Here is a 19,167-nt window from a genome sequence, read left to right as displayed (position 1 = left end):
TTTAGTCTTTGTTGTTTTGGGTTTGGGTTTGTGTGTTTTCTGGTATGAACCTTCAGAATAAATTCCTTATATCTTCTGTTATGAAAAAGAGTCACCTATGAGAAGTGAATGTGTAAGTTAAGTATTATCAGCCATGGGTGTCCAGATATTCTGAAGATTTTCTTTTCTAAATTTGCCGCTGTTTTTCCTTTGCTAATCTTTACAAACAATTACAAGTAAAACATAAATTCTTTCGTTTTCTGAATAAGTTGACTCATCAGAGCTTCTGTTATTTCAAAGTTTTTTCAAAGGAGTTGTATGAATGTCCTGTTTTTACACAGCTTGTTGATAAGGCAATGAGTGGTAGAGCTCTCAGAGTGATTTCTGCCCATAGATTTGTTCTCTGACTGTTCTTCGTGGTGTGACCATAGGTTTTTGACAAAGCGAGAGCAAAAACTAATGCAACGGCGACAACACGCAGAGGAGCTGCTCGAGTGGAAGCGACGTTTGGATGCAGAGGAAGCAGAAATTCGTCAAATGGAAAAACAAGCTTTGGCTGCCTGGGACAAAGAATTAATAAAACCTAAAACTCCTAGGAAAGAACTTGAGGACGAGAGAACAGAACAGAAAGGTAATAAATACTAACTCTGTTCAGACTACAAACCAAAGCCTAAGATAACTGGAAGATTTACTTAATTATTTTTAAAAAGGTGAATGATTAAGTGTGAAGAAGGCAATCCAGTTGCAAATGCCACAAACATTGGAAATATGAGACTATTGTGAATAACTTTATGCTAATATACTTGAAAACTTAAAAGAAATGGGTAAATTCCCTGAAATGGAAATGGGTTATTCCATGACCAGGTAGGGTTTAACACATTCTTAAAAATCGATAATGTGGCAAATTACTTAAACAGGTTGGGGGGGAGGAGATTACATGACATCTCAATGGATTTAGAAAAGGTACTTGATAAAATCCAAAAAGCATTTGTAATAAATTTCAGATAAAGTAGCAATAGCAGGGAGCTTTCTTTACCTGATCTAGGATATCAATTAACAAAAATGAAAAACCAAACCTACAACAAGGTACCATACTTAATGGTAAAATATAGAAAAATTTCCTTTGCATTTGGAAATAAGAGAAAGATGCTATTATTTTTCACCTAAGGAGTGACAGGAAGAAGCAGAACTCACTATTACAGATTTTAAAGCTGTGCACATAGAAAATCCAGCATTTACATGTCAGTTATTAGAATTAAAAAGTGAGTTTAGCATGGTTGCTGGATATAAAATTCATAAACAAAATTCAGATACATATCTATAGAGCAGCACAAATTGGTTAGAAAATCTAATATAGAAATAAAAAATATGGAGTACTAGAAATAAATTAAAAAATATACAAGATCTTTTTGGAGAAAACTTTAGAATTTTATTAGGAGACATTAGAGAAGACCAAAATATATAGAATGCTTTTCCATACTCACAGACTCAGTGTCATAAAGATGTTAATTCTGCCTGAACTTACAGATTCAAGACAATTTATATCAGAAACCCAACAAGATTTCTTCATAAGTTTTGACAAGCTCATTTTAAAATTTATGTGAAGTAACAAAGGAACAAAAAGTAAAGACACTGCTAAAGAACAACCACAAAATGGAGAAATTACTACATAACAAAGTTTGTTAAAGTGCAATAATTAAAATGGGATTATTTGCAGAGATAGACAAAAAGACTATGAAACAGCCCAGAAAAAGACTCATGCATATATGGAAAGTTGACTTTTGACACAGGTAACTTTACAGAGCAGTGAGGAAAGGAGAGACTCTCCAATAAATTTTGGGGGCTGGGAAAAATGAATTGGATCCCTACATTGACAATCTAGAAAGATTCAGCTAAAGGATTAAAAAAAAAAAAAGGCTTAAATCTAAAAATTAGAATTTTAGAACTTTTGCAGGACCGTGGAAGAGACTAGCTATATGACATCAAGTGGAGGGAAAGATTTCTTTAACATGTTATACAAAGCAAAGCCGTAAAGGGAAAGGTCAATAAATTTGACTTCAATAAATTAAGAATTTCTCTTCATTAATATACCATAAAAAAAGTAAAACAACAAAATAAAAGGTATCTGTAACAGAATTGACTGTCAGAGGAATAGTATGAGAACATGCAAGCAACTCCTATGAATCAAAAATAAAATGACACATACATTTTTAAAAATGGGCAAAAGAACAGATAATTCACAAATGAAGAACTCCAGATTATCAATAAACATCTTAAAAAATGTTCAACTTTATTAGTAATCCGGGCATTGAAACCATAAAGCAATACTATTTCATGCCTGTATCCATTTCCTAGGGCTGCTGTAACAAATTACTGTAAATTTGTTAGCTTAAAAAAAAAATGTTTTATTCTATCACTTCTAGAGGCCAGAGTACAAAAGCAAGGTGTTGGCAGCACTGTGCTCCCTCTGAAGGTTCCAGGGAACAATTCTTCCTCTTAGAGCTTGTGGTGGCTGTGCTATAGGCACTCCTTGTGTCTGCCTAACTCTAGTCTCACACTGTTCTGTCCTCCATGTCTGTCTGCTCCTCTTTTGTCTCATAAGGAAACTTGTCAGTGGAGATCCTGCCACTGTTTTAAAAATATTTTATTTATTTCAGAGAGAGCAGAGCATGTACACGCACAAGCGTGTGAGCAGCTGCCAGGGGTGGGGGGTGGGGGCATATTCAGAGGGAGAATCCCAAGCAGACTCTGAACTAAGCACAGAGCCCAATGCGGGGCTCAGTCCTACAACCCTGAGATAATGACCTGAGCCAAAATCAAGAGTCGGTTGCCTAACCAACTGAGCCACCCAGTCACCCCTTGTCATGACATCCTTAATGACATCTGCAAGGACCTTTTTTCAAACTAAGATTACATTCATAGGTTCTGGGGGTTAAGACATGGACATATCTTTTTGAGGAGCATCATTCAACCCTTTCACAATACCTGTCAAACCTGTTGGTATGTAAGTAGAACAAGGAGCTTCTGGTATATTAATTGTTAAACCTAGTTTGAAAAACAGGTTGGAAAAAGAGGCATTAAAACTAATTGAGGGCTGCCTGGGTGGCTCAGTTGGTTGAGCCTCCAACTCTTGATTTTGTCTCCGGTCATGATCTCAGGGTCGTAAGATCGAGCCGTACATCAGGTTCTCCACTGGCTGTGGAGCCTGCTTAAGATTCTCTCTCTGCCCCTCCCCCCTCTTGTGCTCATGCTCACTCTCTCTTAAAATAAATAAATAAAAATAAAAAGTAAAAACAATCGATAAAAGAATTCAGTGGTTGCAATCCCAGGTATGAATCCTAGAGCAGTGGTTCTTAACGTATGGCCCGTGAAACTCTGGGGGAGGCCCTGAGATCCTTTCAGAGGGTCTAGGAGGTCAAAATTATTATTTTTATAATAATACTAACATATTGTTTGCCTTTTTCACTTTGTTGACATTACACTGATGTAGCAAATATAATGGTGGGTAAAATTGCTGGTGCCTCAGCATGAATCAAGGCAGTGGCGCCAAACTGTGTTAGTAGTTATTGTATTCTTTACCACTTTGCACTAATGATAACATGCCAGTTTTATGTAAGATTGCCCTTAAATAAGCATTTACAAATACGAATTTTGTTGAATCTCAACCTCTGAGTATTTATCTTTTTAATATTTTGTGTGACAAAATAGGAAATACACATAAAGCACTTGCGTGTGCCGAAGGACAGTCGTTACCTTGAAGAAAAGCACTTAATGCAGTGATTTGAATTGCAAGCTGAACTAGCCATTTTTTTTATGGAGTACCATTTTTACTTAAATGACTGAAAACCATGGTTACTTATACTTAGGTATTTGGCCAATAGTTTCTCAGAAATAAATGAAGCAACTCTGACTCTTCAAGGAGAACAAGTATTTATTGCGAGTGATAAAATTGAAGCTTTCAAGTGAAAGTTTAGGATTTTAGAAATGCTGTTTTCCTCATTGTGAGCTGGACTGCTTTCCAGTACTTAAAATACTTTCCTGATATGTTGGGTGATGATATTAATCAGCATCATCTTTTCTTTTCTTTCTTTTTTTTGGGGGGGGGGGAGAAAAATCACTATTCTAACTAATTCACAAATAAAAACATCACAAAAGGTGATTTAAGGAGGCACACAAACATCTTCCCAGCCCCAAACTCAGACCATCTCAATGAACTTCTATATGGTAAGAACTCCCTTTTTCATTCCAGTTCTGAAGAAAACTGTATTTAATGATGGAGAGGTTTAACTGGTGGCTTTATACTTTATATATTCATTGTTAGTTATATTTTTATGTTAAACTAACTTGGTCATGAGAGATGATTTTCCATATCTTCAGTCTGAACTTCTTGATGAGATTAATCCATTTGCACATCTGCACTGTTTCAGCACCTCGCTGAAACCTTCACAAAGCTTAAGGTTGCCCTGGTTCTGGGCACACTCCAGAAACTGTTTCATCTCCTAGTGGCATGGGCCAAACTGCTACTACTGCTGCTGGTATGCTGGCTGGGTTCCCTGAGGCTCCTGGTAAGTGATGTCAGGCCTTGAAGGCTGAGCATCACTTCCTCCACTGAAGCCCCCTGTGATTGCATGACCTATTGGGTGCCCGGCAGCAGAGCCCACAGCCACACCAGCTGCAGTGGTTGCCATTCGGGCCATGAGACCTGGCCGCCAGAGTGCCGCTGCTGGTGGCCGAGCTGCTGGCACTGGTCTAGGCGCAGCACCCATCTGAAGTGCCTGGCTGGCTGGCAGGGGCGGCCATGCGGGAGGTGTGGCTCCGGCTTCCACGTGGCATGGTTACTTGCAGAGCACCTCGGCCTCTAGAAGTCTGAGATTCAGTCCAGAATCATCTTTTCATATTGTATGATGAAATGTGTCAACATTGGGAAGATCTTAATAACTCAGTGAACCAGTGTTTTCCACATGACCAGTGATGATTTAGAAAATCATGCATGAGTAAAAAAATCCATTGAAAGTGCAGAGTTGACCAAAGGATTATAATGTAATAGATCACAAGAAGTTTATTCATACGACTTCAGATTCCACATTACAGGTAACATGTAGGAAACTACCAGTTGTCAAGTTTTGGTATAACATCAAAAAAGAATATCCACAATTATCTGTAAAGACTATTGGAATACTCTTCCCTTTCTAAGTACAGATATTCTTTGTGAGGCCAGATTTTCTGCATATGCTTCAACCAAAACAACATATAGCCACAGATTGCAGACAGAAGCAGATATGAGAATCCAACTTTCTTCTGTTAAACCAGACCTTAAAGATATTTTTAAAAATGTAAAACAATTCCTCTGAGGACTTTTAACTAAGCCCTTCTCTCAATGTGCATCAGTCAAAATTCTTCGACTAATAGACTTTATAGTAATGTGATTCATTAAGTGATGAGATTAAAAATTATGTCTAAATGGAACAAGTGAAATTATGCAAAAGCAAATGCAAAGTATAATAGTTGAACATTTCTTTTGACCAAGATTGTGGACTTTTTCTTGTTTTTACTCTCTCTGTAGAAATAGCAAGTGAAGCAGAATCTCCAGGACCTTCCTACTCTCACCTACACAGCGAAAGCTCTATTCCGGAAGACTTGGGCAGCCCTGCCGTTGGGTATATACCGTCTGAGTCTGTAGTTCAGGAGCAGCCAGGGAGTCCAGATCATAGTGTACTTACTGAAGAAATGGTTTTTTCACAAGAACTGGAGTCTTCTATTTCTCCTAGTAAACATGTAAGTTAATATATATTGAATCCTGAAGACTTCTGTAGACAAAAGCCTGTCTAAAAAATATATTATTAACAGTTGTTTTCTTTTTTTTTTAACAGTTATATTCTTGCAATTCATGACAGTGTTGACTATCGCCCATACCTGTAACATATAGTATATGACATTTGAACAGGAGTAAAGATTTTCATTGAATTCTAAAGATTTATAAATATATGAATTTTAGCTTTAGTGGCAGTTATAAAATTATATATTATTAAGTCTACTAATATTGAGGGGATAGGAACTTCTAAAATCTTTTAAGATTTTTATCTATTTATTTGAGAGAAAGAGTGAGAAAGCACAAGCCGCGGTTGGGGGAAACACCAGAGGAAGAGGGAAATGCAGGGGCTCGATCCCAGGATTCTGGGATCACAACCTGAGCCAAAGGCAGACACTTAACTGATGGAGGCACCCAAGTACCCCAGGAACTTCTAAAATCTTGAAAAGATAATTTAAGGTTGGGGCACCTGGCTGGCTCAGCCAGTAGGACACGTGACTCTTGATCTTAGGGTCATGAGTTCGAGCTCCACGTAGGGTGGAGCGATTACTTAAAAAAATAAAACTTAAAAAAGATATTCTAAGTTTAATTTAAATTTAAAGATAATATATGGGAAAAATACAAGTTCTTATTAAAATCTGTATTCTGTCATATAATAGAAACAATAAGATCTTAAACCATACCGTTGTGCCTTTTCTATAATTTAATTAATAACCACCCTTATAAATCAGAATAAAAGTAGTGGTTTCATCTCTTTAAAGCAGACCTGAAATGGTTATTGACTCTCAACTAGAATAATGGTCACTATTAGAATAAGGTTTTCCACATTGTCCCTAATTCTATACTTCATTAAAAAAAACCTGATAAAAACTTAAGCTAGAAACTGAACTGTTTTTATTTTTTAATTTGATTTTATAATGGAATTAGCATAATATTATTAAATATTAAGTGAACACAAACTTTGTTAAAGTCTCTCTATGTCTAAAAAAAGGAATACACTTAAATTCAGAGTGGAATATCCTTCCTTTGGTAGAGTCTTCATTTCATTGTGGATATGAAGAATGAATTGCATTTCCCCTATTGAAAAATCAGTCAGATTGATGTGTGTTATGGGACCTGAAAGATTTGGAGGAAAAACATTTTTTATCCAATGATCTAATGAAGAACCTTTTCCATACTATGTTGCAAAATATTCCAATGCCTTGCGTGCATACCTGGAAACAGAGGTTTTAGATTATAAAAGATTTCTAATTAAATTATCATGTTAGCAAATTCTTAGTTATCATGTGAAAATCGGCTTGTATGCATAACTGTAGCATGGAATTTAAACCAAACTGTGTTTTTTGACACAATCTTAATACTTCCTGTGAATTGATTAGATCCTACCTAGCTTTGTTACTGAGATTCAGAATAGCCATCATCTGATCAATCTCTAAAAATTAGTTTTTTTCCTCTCAAGAAAATATGTCAAAGAAATAAAACTAGTGTGTCTTAAAGTGGTTTTTATAGTAAAAACTAGTATCTATTGATTGCTTACTTACAAGTATTAGCTAATATGCTGAATGCCTTATGTGGATTATCCTCACGAGAGTTCTACAGATACTGTGTTAAGCCCCACTCTGTAGCTCAGCAGGCTAGGCAGCTTGCCCAAATTCACAGATATAGGAAGTGATGATAGCTAGACATTCTCACTTCCACCTGACGCCAGGGTAGAAATTACATCGTTTGTAATACTCTCTTGTGGACAGTCTTCTTATGCCCTCTTCCCTTCCTCCTTTCCTCTTTTTTCCTTCTTTCTACAAAACTAGTACATATTTATTATTTTTAAGGTTCTTTTTCAGTACCAACTGGTACACAGAACTGTTTAAGGTATACAGCATAGTGGTTTGACATGCATATATTTTGAAATGATTGTTACAATAAATTTAGTTAATATCCCTCATTTCATATAGTAACCAAAAAAATGTCTTTTTCCTTATAATGAGAACGTTTATGCTCCTCTCTTAGCAATTTTCCCACGTACCATATAACAACATTAACTATAGTCACCACATTGTATACTACATCCCTAGGACTTATGTATCTTATAACTGGAAGTTTGTACCTTTGCCCACCTTCACCCAATTCCCCTCACTTCTGGTAACCACAAATCTGATCTCTTCTATGAGTTTTTTTTTTTTTTTTTAAGATTCTACATATAAGTGAGATCATACAGTATTTGTCTTTCTCTGACTTATTTCTCCTAGCACAATGCCTTCAAGGTTTGTCCGTGTTGCAAATGGCAGGATTTCCTTCCTTCATTATTGCTGAATAGTATTCCCGTGTGTGTGTGTGTGTTTTGTGTGTGTGTGTGAGAGAGAGAGAGAGAGAGAGAGAGAGAGCACGCGCATACGCACACACACATACATACACCATGTTTTCTTTATCCATTTATCTGTCAAGGAGAACTACCATATGATCCAGCAACTCCACTTCTGGGTATATTATCTGAAGGAAATTAAATTACTATGTTGAAAAGATACCTGCACTACGTTTAGAATTTTTTTAATAAAAAAAAATGAGGGTAAGGGCGCCTGGGTGGCCCAGGCTTAACCGTCTGCCTTTGGCTCAGGTCATGATATCAGAGTCCTGGGATGGAGCCCCATGTCACCCTCCCTGCTCAGCCGCAAGTCTGCTTCTCTCTCCCCACTCCTCTCTCTCTCTCACTCTCTCTCAAATAAATAAATAAAATCTTTTTAAAAAAATAAGAGGGTAAATATCACTTAAATAGTAGCCACTCCTACTTTATTATAAACATTTTTAAAAAGTATGCTTCTTTATAACTTTTTTCTGTAACTTTAAAAAAATTGAGGTCTTCTCCTTTGTATAATTTGTAAACTGTTTTTACTTTTTTATGTAATAGAGTTATTTAAAAACTCTTTGTAAATAATATCTTTAACTGCTTGGTATCTCGAATGTTAAATAGATTTTACAAATGTATCACAAAACAGTTCCCACTTGGTTTTCTGTTTGAACAGTCACCTCCCAAAAGCTGCACATCCGTGTCAAAGCAGGAGTCTAGCAAAGGAAGTCATAGGACTGGAGGACAGTATCGTCTACCTGTCAAGTCCCATCAACGCTGTTACAGTTGGTCAGATGAGTCATTATCTATGACACAGTCAGGTAAGACTAATAACACAGAGTTAGTTTTCTTCGTATTACATTTGAATTCCTCTTTAATAAGCTTTGTCTATCCATATGTTAGTATAATGTTATCTTTTGTTGCATTTGTGAAGGCTTTTTGCTTGCCAAGATTAAATCACATAATTTCATTGCTTTTCATTGATAATTTTTTCCCTTATTACACAAAATATGACAAACTGTTATATTCTTGGGTTGTTAATGGGCAGTCATTTATTCATCAGACATTTGTTGAATTTTTTTTCTATGTGCCAGATACTGCTTATGTGTTCCCATAGCGCTCTGTGCTTCAGCTTGTTATACCAGACAGCATATAAATTGTAACCAGACTTTACCCGGTGGGTCTCCCTTACTAGCGTATAGACTCCTGGAAAGGAGAGTCTGTATCTTGTTAACAGTTGTCGCGCCAGAACCTAGCAGGTACTTTGCATTGCAAATGACAGGTATTTATTAAATGTTTCTTGAATGAATGAATGATGACCATGAGGAGAGATAGGAAGAGGTAGTGAAGGTTAGTTTAAGTTTCAAAGGAGGAAAGGTAGAGAATAGATTGCAAATAGCAGTGGCAAACATTGTCTATTTTCCTATAACCTCTATGCTACTATAAAACTCTGTGGTATTAGATTATGAAAGAATGAACAGCCTCTATTCTATAAGACTTCAGTCTATAAGATTTGATCTTGGGAAACATGTCTATATAGGCATTGCTCAGTTTATGTAAGGTTCCAGGGATGATTAATACTCTATTTGATGTATGCCTTTGAGCTCATTTTTAGTTTGCATTTGAGAGTAGACATTTAATAGAAGAAAAGTGAAAAATATTATTCTTATTTTGGTTTTTGATCCTTTTCTGTATCCCCTGTTTTTAGTGTTTCAAACGATAACAAATCATGGGATTTTCTGACACCCATATTTATAAAACAACTCTTTTTCTTTGAATAACTGCATAATATTTCAAAGAGTAGATATACCATAAGTTATTTAACCATTTCCCTAGTGATGATCATTCAGATTTTCTCAGAATTGCCAGTAATGCTCTAATGAACATCTTCACGTATATATTCTTGTTGAGTATTTCAGTAAGAATAAATTCTTAGAAATGGAATTACTAGGTCAGCCCAGTTGAAGAATGTTGCCTACCATATTTATTTGTTGAAAATTATTATTATTTTATGTATTTGCTTTCCCGTACTCTGGTGAAAAGTTACAGCCAGTGGAATAACATGTCAGTAGACATAAACTTGATACTTGGAAACGTGGATTCTTATCTCGACTCTGTTACTCGCTGGTGACTTTCTCCAACTTTCTTTCCCATATTGGATAATCTTTTCCATCTGTTCCATGGAATAATGTCATAACCATACTTGCATGAGTTACAGACCAAGGATTAATGATAATGTTAATAAGATACTGTTTTATTGATAAAACATAATTCAAGTAAGAATAGTTTTAGAGAAATAGCTCTGAGATTTTTAAACTATGGATGACATCTACCTGTTAATGATGACATCATTAAATGCAGTGTTTGTGGTCAGTTTTAATGTAGTGGAGTTACATAATGCCTTTCTAACTTACGTGATGGAGAGTTTGTTACCAGCCAAATTAATACAGGCCATATGTGTCAAATAATCAGAAACTTAATTTTTTCGATTAGATTATTCTGTCCTTCTTGATGTGTTTAAACCGAAGTATCATTTACCTGTCCCCTCCTCTCTTCCCCACTACCCAAAAACTCCCTACAGGAGGAATTCCATAAAGGCAATAAATTCATCTAGAGATTCTCTTAGCTGTTACTAATGACAAGTACTATGCAGGAATACTGTAGTTGGGCGGATGTATAATATATTCCCATTTACTCTCGTAGACTTTAATTTCCCTTCATTTGTATACTTTGATTTCTTTAGTACTTAAAAACAGAAACATTTTCCAACATCTTTCATCTAAAAACTCCAAGTTTTTCATCATCTGCTGTTAAATCTTCACAACCATAGATGATAAATATTTTTATTAGAATAATCACTGCTGGCATATGCAATTTTTAAAATGTATTAATTTAAAATAATCGTTTTGGGACAGGGGCAAAGTTGAAACTGAGTCTGTGGGAATATAATGGTCCTGTATATAATTTTATCAAAGTAATGTCTCAAGTTTTGGAAGCACATAAAAGCTCCTCAAGCTAAAAGAAGCACAATTTTAGAAGATGCAGAGGTATGGGTTTATACTTCATTTTAGAAAGATTTTAATTTTTAAGTCAGCCTGCAGTCCTACTCCCAATTGTTATACTAGAATCATCAATTGAATCTCTATAAAGCCTGCCACTAAGTGTTCAGAACCTTTTACCCCTGAAACCAATTGATTAGTTTTTTCATAAATTAAAAAAAATAATAAGGGAAATAGTTGCTTTCTCCCCACCACTACCGTTTTTAGTTTTAGACCAAAAAATATGTTACCTAAAATATAGCTACATAAAATGGTCTTATATGAGTATGAATCGCCCCACCATTTATTGCACTTTTATGGTAGGTGAGGTGCTGTGCTGTGTGCTTTAGTCACCTTATTGAACTTCACATCAATTCTAGAAATCGGTAGGCGTCAAACACCTTACTGACTACCAGTAGTAGATCTTGAAAATGGCCTTTATTATTATGTTATTTTGTGAATGTTGGTCAGTAAATAGTGAGCTTTGCCCATGCTAAGGGCTCAGTATGATGCCACCACTGGTATAAGATGTGTGTAACTTTCCAGAGGCACCTTAAGTCAGCGGCATAGAAGTGACAGGAGCTTAGATTTCATTATTTCTAATCCAGATATTGGGATCACACTATCACAAAAGACTATAATCCTTTTGCATTTAAATAAATTCCGTAACTAGTTCTTATGCAATTTAATCTGAAATACCTGAAAAACACCTGGTTATTTATGGTGTAATGTAGTGTACATCTGAGTCTTCAGATCTATATACAATAATATTTCTATTGTAATAGTATTTCTATTGCTATTAAATGTCTCATTCAGCATTAGTGTGTGGAAATGATACCATCGTGTGATTTTAGGAGGAAGTGTAAGGAATAGTCATTTTTATTCTATGTAATTTCCATATGTAGTGAAATAAGCAGCTTCTTTCTTCCTTTCTTCTTTCCATCCTCCCTCCATTCCTTCCTTCCTTCCTTTCGTAGCGAAGCAAGGTTTATTGAGCAATAGCAAAGTGATAGTACAAAGCTCCCGAGGAGGGAGGGGACCCAAGAGGGTTGCCCTAAGCAGCATCTTTAAATGATACTATTTCATAGCATGTATGTGGCACTTATTTTAAGGAAATGTCTTTTTCATGATTTTGCTGTGACTGCATATCTACTTTGTGTGTTCGCGTGTTTAGGAAACTATCGGGAAGAAAATAAGATTTAACTAGCTTCATTTCAGTTATTTTAAATATTTTAAGAGCTTCTAAAGAAAGGTTATAGCAGAGTATATTTCTTTTTAATTTCTCTCTTTCCTTTTATGTGGTATTAAGACATCATCTGATGATTCACAGTCAGTTTAAGGTGACAAAATTTCAGGGTGCCTTGGTGGCTCAGTTGGTTAAGCGTCCGACTCTTGGTTTTGGCTCAGGTCATGATCTCAGGGTCATGAGATCGAGCCCTGCAATTGGGCTCTGCACTCAGTGGGGAGTCTGCTTGGGATTCTCTCTGTCCCTCTCCCTCTCCCCCTTCCCCTGCTCTCTCTCTCTCACACACACACACACACGCACACTCTCTCTCTCTCTCTAAAACAAATAAATCTTTAAAAAGATAAAATGACAAAATTTCAGGGTGTCTGGATGGCTCAGTTAAGTATCCGACTCTTGATCTCAGCTCAGGTCTTGAGCCGTGGTTGAGTTCAGGTCCTACATTGGGCTTCATGCTGGGCGTGGAGCCTACTTTGAAAACAACAGAAGACAGAATTTCAGTTTGATTTTAATATGACTTAAAAACTATTAACAACTAAGGGGAAGGACAGATAAACATGATTATCTTGTCATCAGGAAATAATTCCTCACAATGTCCAAATTTTACTAATTTACTAATTTCAACTTCTAGTTGCTTATCTCACCAAGACAGGGTACCTTGAGATTTATCTGCAATTTCAAATAGTAAAATTAGAAAGTGAAAATAAATAGGAGGAGACCTTCCCCCCCCCTCCGCCCCTGCCGCCCAATAGAGATTTAGGGGAAAGGAGGGGGAACGTAAATCACTAATAAATTTTTTTCAAAAGCTCAAATTCCTTAATTTTAAATGTTAGATTGACTTTATTTAATATCACATTGCTGCTTTTCATTAATATAATTGTTATTGAATTAACTATTCTTTTTTAAAGATTTATTTATTCATTTGAGAGAGAGAGAGGGAGCAAGGCAGGCTAGGGGCAGAGGGAGAGAGAGAGAATCTCAAATAGACTCCCTGCTGAGTGTGGAGCCTGAAGCAAGGCTCAGTACCAGGACCCTGAGATCATGACCTGAGCCAAAATCAAGAGTCACCCAGATGCCCCAAGTTAACTATTCTTAAGTTAAAATTAATAAGAGATTTTGTATCTCTTTCAGAAACAACATCTGACCAAAGTGACATTGAAGGTAGGATCAGAGCCCTAAAGGATGAGCTGCGGAAAAGGAAATCAGTTGTGGACCAGCTGAAGAAGGAACAGAGAAAACGGCAGAAGGAAAGATTGAAAGCCCAAGAAGCCAGTCTGATCAAACAGTTAGAGGTTAGACATAGGAGGAAGGGGGTTCAATATCAAGGCAAAAGTATATGTGGAGCCTAAAATGTTTTTAATGTTGTTAATAAAGTAATGGATTAGAACTTTTCAGTATTAGTTTGGTGCCACATTTTAACCTCTTTTTAAACAGTCTGAGCTTATCTAAACAAACTCTTGCTTAAAACATTAAATATTAAAATAATGAATCTTATAATATCAAGTATTAAACAAATATTAAAATCAAGTATTAAAGGGTTTTTTTCTAAATAAGAAAGATTAGGTCTATGAAAGATTGATATCCATGCCCTCTGAAGCAAAGAATCATTAGACAAATAATTCTATTTTTAAAAAAAGATCAATAATTCTAGCTATTGAAATTGTTACTGCCTTTTTAAAAAAATTTGTTTTTTAAGCAGAGTGATATTTCATGCCACACAAGTTTATTAATGTGACTCTTTGTACTATTTCAGTGGCTCCAAAATGATAATTCTAAACTTGACTCTTTTCCCAAGCTCTAGTAGCCTTCCCTGATTCTACCCCAGGCTGGAAACCTGGGTTTGATAGCTTCCTTATTCTATTTTCTCCTATCCATTTGGTCACCAGATCCCACTGATTCTTTTCTTTATAAATTTTCTTGCTTGTCATTTTCCATTCCAACTGCCATCATGCTGTTTGGAGCCTCATGACCTCTCTGCATAACCTCTTGAATGTCCCTGTCTCTGCTTGCATACCTTCTGCCAGCCTCGTGTTCCTAAAACGCTACATTCATCATAGAATCGATCTAAACTTCCTGCTCCTCACAAGAATTCCTTCTTATGACATCACCAGAGAAGATCATTCAGCTTCTACCTGAACACTTCGAGTAATAAGGAAATTTCAAATTTTCAAGGCAGTTGGTTTCATTGTTGGACTCTAGGTTCTCTAAATGTTAGAAAGCTTTTTGTTATGTTTAGCCAGTATTTCTGTCTTTTTAATGGTCCTTGTTGTGGTCACACCAAATATGTGTTCCTCCTACCTTTATTAGTTTAATCATCAGATATTTAAGTGCCTATTTGTATGCTAGGAACTCAGCTAATCACTTCACACATATTTTTCATTTATCCTCAAGCAACAAGGTATGGCTTTACTGTCCCTGTCTTACAGGTGAGGAAACTGAGTGTCAGGGGGATTAATGATATTCAGGGACACACAGCTCATGAGTGGTAAAGCTAGGATTTTAATATATCTCTAATTCTGAATTTTGTACCCTTACCATTATACTACACTATCTTCCACGTAGAAGATAAGGCTGTAACAGATGTGGAGAAAATAGACATTTACACGGGTACGTGATACAGAGGTGGGAACAGGGATTGTAACTCACACAGATGTTTAGAAATAAGGAAAAGTGGCTAAGGTAGAATGACCACACTGGCAAGATCATGTTGGAAAGTATTGGGAAACAAAATTTAAAAATAAAGATTATGTTCAGGACCTTAGAATCTGACTGAAGAGTTTGGACTTCCAGTCAGCAGTCTTCAGCCTGACCACACATTAGAATTAACTGAGGAGCTTTTTGAAAAATACGAATATTCAGGCTCACTCCCAGAGGTATTAATTGGTCTAGGGTGGGGCCTAGAATTTAAAAGCACTAGTGTAGGTAATGAGGAACCATTGAAAATTAAATGAAATATGCTTAATTGAAAAGCATTGCTCAAAAATGTTCCTTAATGGATATGCCAGCCAGAAAGACCTCTAAAGAAAAGCCATAGGATCCATGTCATTCAACATTTTATTAAATGGTTTACAGACAAGAGAAAATTCTGTATTTAGGTTTTAGAATTATAGTATATGATGGAGAAATACATAATGTATAGCATTTCATATATAATCTTTGGATTTTATTTAGTCACAGATGTAATAAATTAACTACATTCATGTAAGTATAGCTTTCAGATCAGAATTCAGAGGAAGGTAATATGGATAGTGAAAGTTGTAAAAGTAGGGATTTTAGCCCAAGTTTTAGGGGTCTGTAGCAATTGAGTAGCATCCATATGTTCATTCATTCAGTCTTAATATTTATTGACAGCCTTTTTGGGGCCAGACACTCAGTAGGTACTGAACATACAGTGTTAAACAGAACAGCTGTAGTCTCAGATAATGATGTAAAAGTAGGGATTTTAGGCCAGAAAATTAAGAAATATAATAGATGAAGTGCTTCCCTTAGATTTCATCCAAATTAGAATTATACATTAGTGATAATAGATACGGAATGGCTGATAACATTTTTTGTAATTCTGAACTATCATATTCTTAACCACACCCTTCCTTCTTCCTCAAGATTTATATTCCCAAGTATTCCCAAGGATTTGTATTCCCAAGAAGGTGCCATTGAACTCAGCATCATGGCTAAACTTCTTAAAAATAACATGGAAGTATTAGGGCAGCCTTTAAAGAATAATTACATGATCAGCAAAAAAAGTTTTTTAATGTGGCAGAACCTGAAGCATTGCTTCATAGGTATTAAATTTCTGTAGAGTGGAGACTGTCATTTCCTAATTGATTAAGGATTATAGCTATACATCTTGCTTTTACATAGACTATTTCAAGAAGGATCTATGAATAACTATCGATAGCACTCTGGGGAATGACAGTGGTACTGGGAGAAAGATTTTTACATTATATCTTTACTATTTGGATATTTTACCATAAAAAATACTATTTTCTAATTTAAAATAGTTTTTTAAAAATTCTGTATAGTGACTCCTCTGATTTTTCTAAACTTAGTCATATGATGAATTCATTAAGAAAACTGAAGCAGAGCTTAGCCGAGATTTGGAAACATCGCCAACAGCCAAGCCTCAGATTAAAACGCTCTCCTCAGCTTCTGAAAAACCCAAGATCAAGCCCCTTCCGTTACACAGGTAGAAATTTGTGATAACTTATCTATATTCTGCCTTGTTTGAGAAAAGTTTGTGAAAAGCATAAGGAAAGACTCTTAGTAGAACTATCTTTTAAGTAACTGTGAAATTGTAGAAGCAAAAATATTGGTTAATATTTTTATTTTCACTAATTTGTTATGTATGATACAATCACAAATCAAATATATAATAAGGTACCAATTTAAAAATACATTTTGAATTCTGAAATCTGGTGTGGTTGCAATGAAAATAGTATCCTCCAGTATTGCTAGTAGTAGCACTGTAAGTAGATATAGACCTTTTGAAAAGCAGTTTGCCAGTGTTTCAAAAGTAGAAAACAATCTGTAACTTTGACTCAGTAATTCCAACTTCTGGAAACCTAGCTTGAGAAAATATGGTCTACCAGAAGTCTCAATTTACATGAATATGTTTATCATAGCATCCTTTATCTTAATATAACACATTAGAAGCAATCTTTATGTCCAAAAATGAGTGACTAGCCCAGTAAATTATGGTTCTTTCCAGGGATAGAATATTATGCAGCCAGTTACTGCAAATACAGAAGATATTAAGTAGTGACACTCGAGTATATAAGATAGTGTATAAAAAAGTCAGGTTGCAATATTTAAAATAAATTTTGAATAGTGAGTAGGGGGTAAACAGTCAGTGGGACTGAGAAATTGGGGGCATTTCAGAGAGAAGGGCATTCATGAATAACCAAAAGCAGCAAGGAGCTTGGCATATCATAGAAACTAAGCATAATAGGATGTTGCTAAAGTTAGAAGAGACTGGAAAAATATAAACCAAATTATGATAACCTTGAACTCACTCTTTCTTAGTAGTTTCTATTTTACTTTTCAGAAGAGGTGAAGCCTTTGAAGGTTTTTAAAGAAAATATTTAGGGATTTTTCTTTTGTCTGTTACAAAAATAATGTAGACTCATTATAATTATAATTTCACATTACCTGAGTTTGAATCCTGGTTTCAATACCAGCTAGCTATTTAACTTTGTCGGGCAAGTTATTTAATCTCTCTGTGCTTCAGGTTTTTTTAATAGGGATTTGTATCCCTATAATAACACCTGACTAATTAACTTGTTATGAGGGTTAAAAGACTTCACTTAGAGCAGAGCTTAGCATACAATTATCACTATATATTAGTTACTATTGTTATTATTATTATTATTATTAGAATACTGAGGTAAGCAGTAAAAAGAAGAAAAGTTTAAATTATATACCCAACTACCCCAGAATTGCAAATGTCAACAATATTTCTTTTTAGGATTTCTTATGCTTAGATTTTATGTATATTTTTCCATTATATTATAAACTGTAAATTTTCTTTTTAGATTTTTACACAATATACTGTTGAGTGGCTTTTAGTTTTTTTAACCAGGCTATTGGAGGATTTTAATGAGAATGACGCAATTACACTTGTGTTCAGAGAAATCTTTCTGACTACTCTATGAAGGAAAGATAGAAAAGAGTAAGCTTAGAGTAGCAGGGAGAGCGGGAGTCTAAGCCAGGCCTCAAATAATCCATGGTAATAAGAACAGAGATAGTAGATAAATTTAGAAATATTTAAGAAGTAGGGGTGCCTGGCTAGCTCAGTCAGTACAGTATGCAACTCTTGATCTCAGGGTCTCAAGTTTGAGCCCCACATTGGGGGTAGAGTTTACTCTGAAAAAAAAATTATCCTTAGAAATACTTAAAAAATATTTAAGAAGTAGACTTGACTAAGTAAAGTCACGTCTTGATAGTGAAGTAGTAAAAATCTGCTTCAGAATGACTCCCAGGTTTCTCTTAAGTAGTTGGTTGGGTCAAAGTTCTATTAATTTAAATGGAAAATCATATGTTCTTTTGTGGAAGCTTACGATTTTTGTTTTAGAATACTAATTGTGAGGTGGCCATAGTTCACCTAAGGGAAATTATCCAGGAAAGATGTCAGGGTGAGATATATGGCATAAAAATGGTGGTTGACCACAAATATAACAACATCACTCAAAGATACGCATTCAGAGGGAATAAAAGGGAGGCAAGTACTAAATATGATAAAATAGCATTTAAAGGCATTATAAAGAGACAGAGGTAGAAGGCAAATACTGTGACTTCACAAATAAAGAGAAGGCGAGAAAATGAAGAATGTAGCTCTTCCTGTTAACTTAAAGAATAAGAGAGGACAACAGCAGGATGTGGAAGAATGAAGAATTCAGGGGCAGAATTTTGAGGCTCATAGCATACAAGCTAAGGGGGAAAAATCTCCAGGTTGAAGGACTAAAGATTATAGGAAAGAGAATGTATAATTGAGGAGCACCATTGAAGAGGCTCTGGAACTGTTTGAGATTTTAGGAAGAAAGAGGTTCAAATAATCAGCTTTGAGTAAAGGTGAAAGATACCACTTTTTCTTCCCTGCAGATAGGAGGAAAGGCTGTGAATATAGATATATTTGTAGGTGGAAAGTTTGGCGGTAAGGAAGTTCATGTGGGTGGTCTCTGTTTTTCTCACTAAAAGAAGCAAGATCATCTACTGAGAGTGATGAGGGCCAGAAATAGGCTTGATGAAAGTGACAGGGTGG

The 19,167-nt window shown here is 35.5% G+C and overlaps 1 protein-coding gene and 1 pseudogene across 1 annotated transcript in view; one reads left to right on the top strand and one right to left on the bottom strand.

Moving 5' to 3' along the window:
* CEP350 (centrosomal protein 350) overlaps positions 1-19,167 on the top strand; it is a 150,859-nt gene that overhangs the window by 106,544 nt on the left and 25,148 nt on the right. The window contains exons 28-32 of the mRNA XM_040636325.1: positions 411-610; positions 5,543-5,754; positions 8,806-8,950; positions 13,542-13,702; positions 16,460-16,596. Coding sequence (XP_040492259.1) covers positions 411-610; positions 5,543-5,754; positions 8,806-8,950; positions 13,542-13,702; positions 16,460-16,596 — 855 coding nt within the window. The remainder of the gene's footprint in view (positions 1-410; positions 611-5,542; positions 5,755-8,805; positions 8,951-13,541; positions 13,703-16,459; positions 16,597-19,167) is intronic.
* Positions 4,309-4,812, bottom strand: LOC103672502 (annotated as a pseudogene).

The sequence above is a fragment of the Ursus maritimus genome, unplaced genomic scaffold (assembly GCF_017311325.1).
Source record: "Ursus maritimus isolate PB19 unplaced genomic scaffold, ASM1731132v1 scaffold_2, whole genome shotgun sequence".
Taxonomy (NCBI): Eukaryota; Metazoa; Chordata; class Mammalia; order Carnivora; family Ursidae; genus Ursus; species Ursus maritimus.
The sequence above is the reverse complement of the archived record's forward strand: the minus strand, read 5'-3'. Positions and strand labels throughout refer to the sequence as shown.